This window comes from Echinococcus granulosus (genome assembly GCF_000524195.1).
Source record: "Echinococcus granulosus chromosome Unknown EG_S00344, whole genome shotgun sequence".
Lineage (NCBI taxonomy): Eukaryota > Metazoa > Platyhelminthes > Cestoda > Cyclophyllidea > Taeniidae > Echinococcus > Echinococcus granulosus.
Window position 1 is genome coordinate 4,929 of NW_020170724.1, and position 9,043 is coordinate 13,971.

General features: G+C 41.4%; 1 protein-coding gene across 1 annotated transcript in view; it reads left to right on the forward strand. All coding sequences in view use genetic code 11, as the record gives it.

The window, feature by feature from the left end:
- EGR_11044 (Rho GTPase-activating protein) overlaps positions 1-9,043 on the forward strand; it is a gene marked incomplete at both ends in the record, with an annotated part of 15,884 nt that overhangs the window by 4,628 nt on the left and 2,213 nt on the right. Inside the window, 5 exons of the mRNA XM_024500293.1 lie at positions 1,098-1,145; positions 2,775-2,920; positions 5,424-5,597; positions 6,309-6,376; positions 6,705-6,825. Coding sequence (XP_024345293.1) covers positions 1,098-1,145; positions 2,775-2,920; positions 5,424-5,597; positions 6,309-6,376; positions 6,705-6,825 — 557 coding nt within the window. The remainder of the gene's footprint in view (positions 1-1,097; positions 1,146-2,774; positions 2,921-5,423; positions 5,598-6,308; positions 6,377-6,704; positions 6,826-9,043) is intronic.

Below are 9,043 nucleotides of genomic sequence, written 5' to 3' on the forward strand. Positions count from 1 at the left end.
TCCAACCAACCGTCACTTCACGCACGCAGCCGCACAACCACACAATCGCAACTGTCTACCACTACGTTGTTTCACGGACGTGCGGCGATTCAATCGAGAAAGGCATTTGCTTTTGCTCGATTGCGTGTCAGGTCATGTCATGCCATTTCGCGTTAATGGTGTTTGTTTTGGCTGATCGCTAGATGAGTGGATGAGTGATGAGGTCATCACCCGTTGATCAGTTAGATATTCACTTTCAGCTGACTAAGTTCAAAACAACGAAGGGCTCACCAGCAGATCAGACGGTTCACAAGGTCATTATTTAAAAAGTATGCACTTGAAACCAATCTTTAATGCTTTATATTATTGAAAGAAATGATCTAGAGTTATGCTCAATCGAGCACCAGCTTATCAGAGGGACAAGTATTTGTAAGAGAGGCAGGGTGGCTGTTATTTGCATGAAGTGGTTACTCACCGTGCCATTGTTATTCGGGTAGCCAACGGAGATAAATCGTGCAAGCAAAAGCTAACCGCCGAAGGCTGATATAACTGGAGCATGGTCGGTTATCAGACATTGCTGGTAGTGTGTTAACTAGACCAAAAGCGTGCCCTTTGCAAGTGAATAATTAAGAGGGACAAATGCACGGAGTGTTTATTTGTTCGTTTGCTGTTAAAGGTCACAAGTTAATTGTGCGAACGGGTCATTCTAGTGTTGTTCCAATCAATTGCCAACGTCTCATAATTCACTCTATCTTGAAATAACTGGTATCTTTAACTACACTTCAAATGTGAATTTTCCGGTTTAGAGCTGTGCCAACGCCAATCAAAAATTGACGAAATTAATAGTGCAACATGGCTTTATGTGTTGCCAACGTAGAGATCAACTGCTATCCATTGTCTTTCAATTTTTCCTCATCACATTTGTCACACTTTCCCCTGTTTCCATGTCCACGTTGGCAAGTGTGGAAGTGGGGGTAGAGATCATTTCCCATAGGAATCGCGTCCTTCAAGCTTTATTTTCCATACTCCATCTTGATCGCTACAAGTAGACTGAGTAAAGTTTGGGCTGAAACATTTGCCCTTGAAGTGGCCCACCTCCATTTCTCCTCTCCTTTTAGGGCATCTTCCGCCTTGCAGGTCAAGTCACTTATATTCAACTTCTTCGAGTGAGTTCCTATTTGTTCCCTTCAACTTTCTTTGACTTGTTTTGTCTACAAATTTGTTAATGGCTTTCTGAATCATTAAAATTTGTAGTAACCTTGTTAGTTACTCTTCAGGAGTGACATATTTTCATTATTTAAAACTACGTAACAACTTAGTTTGGCTATCTTTCTGAATATCACACAGAAATATTGAATTTTGCCTGAAAAAGTTAAGATTTACAGCCTACCAAAAAGGTTTGGATCTCTGGTTGATTTTAAATAAGTTGGGCTTGAGGAACTTCTGCCTTAGTGACAATTAACGTTCAGTAAATACACCAGCATCGTACAAATTTTTAATTGTCATTGGCTTAGTTCGAGCTAAAAGCTCCAACCGACACCTGTAAACCTCTTCTGCTCTCAAGTGTTCAACGGTCGAATATGATTATTATGCAACTATCCTCCAGTGTAGGTTTGTGCTGTTTTTCATCTCACTGGTGTGTTTCTGTGTGTGCATATGCTTGCAAGTCTTACTACCTTCTTAAGTGGTCCGCGCACGTTGTGTGTGCTAACCACACTACATTGTCTCTGTGTGTGCGTGTGTGTGGGCGTAGATACCATTGACCGCATACACCGTGAGTTTTGGCAGGTTAAATCAAACAAGAGCTGTTAATTGCATATTCACACATCAAATTTTGAGAATGAATCATTGCTGAATGGATTCAACAACCATCTCTTGAGCTCACTGATTATTCCTTAAGGTCATAAGTGTTTGGATTATAGGACATAGTAGAAGTGGATTGCATGGCAGGTTTTTTCATTTGTGTACGTACTGTTTACCACAACGGTGCGCCAAAATTGATCCGCGGTTGTGGGTGAACTGTAGCCGACTTCTGTGTAAATATTAATGTCGCAAGGTGAATCACCGGTAGCAAGCTTTATACCTGCATCCCCAAAATCATAAATGATGGTAGTAGAACTTTGGCCATTTAATCTCAAATACCAGTCGGATCGACTCATATTTGTCTCGTAATGATAAATTTCTTTCTTAAGTCCAAATTTTCTACGATTGTTTCTCATTAGGTAATTAAAATCATGAAGCATTAAGGTGTATTTAATAATTCCCCTCCACCTATCCAACTACTGGTCGTGTTGACATTCTCAACTCCTATAAGCCGTTTAAAAGTTAAGCTGTTTCCAAAAGCTTAGTATCATGAGAAGCTAATCGGTAATTTTCACACCCATAGTGGCACTATTGGCTGCTATCATTTAACTGAAGTTTTCTTTTAGCACACAGGATTGTTTACAACATGCAGAAGGGCTGAGGCTAGGCAACAACAGTTTCGATTTGTGTTGACGCCCATGTTCTGTTTTGAAATCTAGCTGTCTGGCAAGACTAGTCTCACTTGCTTGTGCGGGTCATCACCCAAAACAATGTGAAACATGAATGTGGAACTGAGTTTCTTACGAGTAAGAAGGTCTAGGAGACTAATGCTATAGATTGTACAATAAACAGAGCTATAGAGATAAAACGGTAATGAAAAGTCGCAACTCAAACCAGTCGGAAGTGTTACTGTAAAAAAGCGAGCTCATTGGATACTGCAATTGTGATCCTTTTATTTATCGCCATTTAAGCATTGAAATAATTAATTGTAGACTGCTATTGACATGAACAAAGTAGACGATAGCCTTCTTGATCTCTGTGGAGTCTACGTGGTGGCAGACGTGATGAAACAGTACCTGCGGGAGCTTCCCAAACCCCTCCTAAGCTGTGCATTTGTAGAAAATTTTTCAGGCAAAAAGTAAGTCACCGGAGAACTTTGCCTCACTTGAACCCGCTTCCTCTTAAAATAACACACATTGAGATCGCTTTAATGCGTAAAATTACCAACTTGCTTCTTTGAACTCACAATATAAGCGGCTTGAAAACCACTATGGGCCTGACAGGTCCAGTACACTGCCAGCATCGAAAAGTTGTGCTTTAGGCTAGTGTGACGCAATCACATGAGTAAGAACTCTGCGATAGTTTGTGTTTTGAATGGAGGGATTTGTTGTACACTTCTACCTATTGGAAAGCAGTGCACGAACTCGCGGAAATTGGTGAAGACAAACGTGTAATCCAAATTCGAGCACTCCTTCCAAGTAAACTAATTAACATCTGAATCAAGGAAGGTACAATAAGGTGGTAAGCTGCTTTTTTTTGATCATTGGATGCCAGGAAGCCTACGTGACTCCACACTATTCTTCATTCATTTGTTTCATGCCGCTCATTCTCATAACTAGACTGCCGTGTTGGCACCTAGCCTGTTGGAACAAGTGATCCAATCAAAATTTGGTGTTTCCATCGTTGGCATCTATTCAGTCACTTTTGTTCTTACTTCATAGAATCGTCTTGCTTTCCTCATTATTATTATTATTCTTCTTTATCACATATTCGCTCATACGATTGATGAGGACCATAATGGGACCATTAAAGGAGTCAAGATGCTCGCAATGGTCAGTGACCTCACCACTCATCCACTTATCTAGCGATCAGCCAAAGCAACCACCATTAACGCGAAATGGCATGACGTGACCTGACACGAAATCGAGTGAAAGCAAATGCCTTTCTCGATTGAATCGCTGCACGTCAGTGAAACGACGTAGTGGTAGGCAGTTGCGATTGTGTGGTTGTGCGGCTGCGTGCGTGAAGTGACGGTTGGTTGGACTGGCAGAGTAGAGGCAGTAGCTTTTGACGATGTGAAGAAAGGCATGCAGTGGTATCAGCACGAGGTAGTGTGACTTGAGTCACAGGATGCTTGCAGATGCAAGTAGCTGCATAGGAGAGAGGACACGACGAATGAGCTCATGTTGGAAAACACAAAGAGAAATCGCACAACCTGTAGCTTGTGCGCGCACTGGTCTTTAAATTTAACGCTTAAGTGCAGTGCTACCCTCCATCGTGTGGGCTAATACTAACGACAAATTTAAAGGAGCAAATTTTTAGATGCAACGAGTCCATGGACGCCTCCTTGTAGATAGGCAGAACTTAAACTAAGTGAATTGCGTGCTTCTTTGGAATCGTTGAATTGGATAATATCTCATCTTATTATGTTCTAGCAAGCTACGAGTGTTACTTGTCTGAAAAGTGTTGACAGAATCCCCCAATGTACTATGGGGGTCCATTTTCGGATTTCTACATTCTGCTTTATGCAAAAAGTGGTATTTCTGTGGTCTAACTTCGGTGAATCCCTCAAAGTATGCTCATGGTCGACAAAGGGGTAGGTGGATCAGAGGATATTTAGAACCTCTGTGGAAGGATGGATGGATGGTTGAACGCCTAGATGTATTCACGAATAATGGTGTGAAATAAGTGATGGAGCAATAGTTTCTTGCAAATCCATGGACAGATTTCCAAATTCATAGATGTCTGCATAAAAGAAATCGACAAATGTGCTGGTGAATGCGGCAGTGGGTAGATGACTGTATCAGATACGATGACCTGTGTGACAAATAAGGGCTGAAATATGCTAGTTAAGACTTGTTAGATAAGAGCTGGTGAAGGGTTGAGGGATGGTCGGATTAATGATGGATGCCTGAATGGAACTGCGATGAACGTATGGATGGTCTAAATAGGCGCTGGTGGATGTATTTGTGATTATACATTCTTTCTCGTGGCGGATTTCTGCAAATGCTCGTGGCAGCCGCTGCTCATACTGGGAGGGCGTGCCGCGAAGAGGAGAGTAAGCAAGTACAATAACTAAGGTCAGTCAAATGGATTTAGTACTTATAGATGGATCAGGAATGGGCGAGTACGCATTGGAGGATGGGTTCTGCGCAGTTCAAACACCCCATGCGGAGCGACTTGATTCCCACTTTTCTTGGCCTTACTTTAGTGTATTCTTCAATACTGAATTTACACAAGATACCAAAGCATCTTTGATCCCTTTAAACGAAAATTTTTTGCGTGAATAAAGTAGTAATAAGTTAGTGGTAGTTTGTGGTGCTCTTGGGATAACCTTTAATATTTGATATACATTCAGTTTTCACACTTTGTTATTCTACTCTTAGATGTAGATGATTTCAAAACCTTTGCGTCAACATTTCTAAGGGGTAAGGGTCGGCCTTCTGGTGTATATTAAGTGTTGGGGTCAATTAACAACGCAATAAAGTTCCATGTAACTCATCATTTGGGTCATTCGCATTTATGAATGTTTGTGTGGGTAGAGCACCCTCATCCTTCTTTCTAGCAGTATTAAAGTGCGGGCTACATCGAAGTAACCATAATCTTTGATTATTTATTATGTGCGTATTTTCTTCCTCTAGATTGTCTTCCAGCGAAATAATTTCATTGATGAAAGCGCACCTACCGGAAGCGAATTGGAAGAACTTCTTACTCCTTCTCCACTTTCTCCTGAAGGTGTGTCAAAACGAGGCCACCTCAAAGATGTCAGCCGATAACCTGGCTCTCACACTTTGGATAAATCTTTGTCCTAAAACGTATGTTTCCGCCCTGTCCCTCATTTAGAGTAGTTTATGCCAAACCGGGATTTTTAGCTTCATACGGAAAGCACGGCATTATGTTATTATTACACGTAGTAGCAAGTGACAGGTTTAACTGTCGCTTCACACAACAGTTGGTGCGAATCAATGCAGATACTGTCAATCTGGAGAGCAGACAGTGGCGATAACAAACTCGTAGAGCACGAACTCACTTGTATTCATAGAAGGATTTAAATATAGCACTACGCCGGAGTACTTACCAATGAGACATTTAAGTGGTACGAACTTTTCAAAGACGGCACTACGCCTGTCAGTGTCAATCAAAGCCGTGATGATTCCATTCTCAATCCCCAGCATAGCTGGTATTTTCGTAAACGAACAGGCAGCACGTAAAACACGTGTCGTATAATTGTGAGTGGTGATTCTTTCAACACTAACGGTGAGAAGGGCAGAATCAGTCACGAAAATTTAGCTCACGCTGATTAGTAAGGCAAAATAAAGCAGTGTTATAAGGCAGTTCAACTCTACTAACAGATTTTTTTTTATTCCAAGCGGTTTTGCAGGAAATTGTGTCAAACAGATTCATTAACTTTATATTTGTTGAAATGTGCTATACTGCTAGCTCGAAAGTCTCGATTTAACTTGAGTGACCCTCGCACTAGCCGTATTTGGCATTTTGATGATCACCCATCTCTTTCTTATCTTCAGCTCTATATCAGAAGGTGCAAACATTGTCAAATATCTCTTGACGCACGCTGAAGACCTTGTTACTCAAGGTAAGTTGCACTGAACTCCACCAATAATACTTATTTTAGTTAGTTGAACTACCGTCTCTTGTACACGCTCTTTGTTTTAGCTGTGGGTTGAGAGTTTACTTGCAGTCCGTTTTGTGTCAGCACCATCAGAGCAAGCAGTTTAGTCAACACCTAGACGAGATAGAATGCGGAAGAGTGAGATCACACCAACGAGTTATGCAGATGAAGCACGAAATTAGTCAGTTCTAGTTTAGACAATTCCCAATTCTAGCGTATATTTCCTCTATCATTTAGCACAGTGCATATCAACAGGTTTGTTAGCTTTTTTACAACCACATGCTATTTGTAGAAGGCATCCTTAATATCCTCGAATCTCTGCCCAATGCGACAATAGTAACAGCCCCTCTCAAGGCCATTCAAACCGCTCACAGGGGGCAAAAACTAGAGCGGAGTTGCCCTCAACGCCCAGAGTAGGTTATATTTCCTAATTTTTCGTTGCTTCACAGTGGTGCGCACGAAATTCAGGCTTTAGGCACATTGTCCATGTGCGCCATGATTCAGTAGCTCCTATATGTGTGCAATGTTCTAGCCGATTTTTTAGACGTTACACCCTTCGTAGTTAAGATAGACATTTTCTCCTTAGTTTTTTTTGTACTTCTTCCAACCATTATAGGATTTTCCACTTAGTAGGGATTGTTACGTCTGGGCGTTTTATTTTTGCAGTCAGACCCTCTTCGAACTTTGGTTAATATTCTGTTTTAATATAAAATCCGGGATCTCTTGCCTAGTGCTAATAGTGCATTATTTGTGATGAATAAATTGCGATATTGAGAGACTCAATGGAAGGAAAGGCGGGTAACACGCGTCAGATGCCAATAGAAACAGCCCCATTACCAACGTTATTTCATCACGAAGAGGCATACTCGGAACCCCCAAAATTCGCAAATTTTGAGGTAACTGTCCAATAATCACATGAAAGTGCGTCACCTAGCGTAAATAAATGCAGGTGTGATTCTACCGCAAACTCTTGTCTACCTTCACCCAGTTGAGAGTTTAAACAATTTAGTATTGAAAAGCCTGTGGGAATGTGAAATGCATTTGATGTTATAGGCTGAGGAAGGCTGCAGATAATTTAGATTCAAACTAATATTAACAGAATTTTGTCGTTGCTCATCGCAAATATTAAATGATGACTTATGCGTTTAAACACACGGTACGTCGGTCACAACGTGGATGTAATTCTCAATCAGGTATATACATTTGCAGGCCGCACGAGCCAATTTTGTTGACTCCATAGAAAGTTTGCATTCTAACTTTTTAAACTTATTGACTAGTGTCTCTAAATCTTAGAAAGATGTGAGGATAGTTACCCACTTGAAATAGGCCAGTGAGAGCTGTTAGAAGTCGTTTAGACGCATCAAGGCTACCAGTTGGTGCACTATTGAACGCACATTGAACTTCATTTCCACAAAATCATAGTTGTCAGTTGACCACGAAAACTCACGCTGTTCTCGGTACGACTCAGTGTAATGCCTTGTTGTAACTCGTAGACAGAAAGTTGGTGTAATCCTCTGTATGCACAAAGTATGCAAAGCGTAGGAATGCGTTTGTCTATCTGTACGATAGTTTTCAGTATGCTCCCGACCCCTCTTCTCTTATCTCGAACCCATCTTCCATGTTGGTTGAACCTGATGGAAGTGTTTTAAACTCACCTCCTTTTCAAACTAAGTCTAAGGCAGTCCCAAGGCCGTAGAAGCTTCCCGTTGGGCTCTTTTCGATTGAACTTCCAACGTGACAGCAGCACATACCGCCTAAAAATAGTTCAAGAAATTTGATTCTGGTGGTGAATCATAGGGTGACGATGCATCACGTCTAGGAAGACCCTCTATGAGTGATAGTACAAAAATATTTCTCTATTGATAGAGAAAATAACTTGTGATTAACGTGTCAAAGTCCATTTTCCATGATGTTTAACGTGAGCGCTGACGAAACGGGTAATCTGTCCCCACATCATCTGAGAAAGTAACAATGTAAGCTAATAAGTGGATAGGTGTCAAGTACCACAAGTCTCAATGGCTGACAACCTGTCCTGCAGTTCTTTCAAATAGATAATGAAGATGTACCGTCTTTAAATAGCTTGTGCATTGCAATATTTTTAATCGAATAAATTTATCATGAAATATCCACTGAATCCCACTCCACCCTTCCAAACCACTCTGCTTCATCCGCATAAAACTAGGCGTTGTGCGTATTTAGTGCATCATAGGAGGAAAAGTCCAACATGCATATCTCGTTGAAGGAGGAAGAGTTCGATGGAAAATGTACGCAGTCGAGTTGTAATACGTCTTGAATGCAACAAAGAAGAAAGTGTGAGGAATGTGGACAAGAATTAATGGTAGGTGGAATTTACGTTAAAAATTATGGGAGGTTGTGGACAGGCGGAGTCACGTTGCATGCAAACTCAGTCAGCTGAAACGGGTGATAACCTCATCACTCATCCACTCATCTAGCGATCAGCCAAAACAACCACCATTAACGCGAAATGGCATGACATGACCTGACACGCAATCGAGCGAAAGCAAATGCCTTTCCCGATTGAATCGCCGCACGTCCGTGAAACGACGTAGTGGTAGACAGTTGCGATTGTGTGGTTGTGCGGCTGCGTGCGTGAAGTGACGGTTGGTTGGG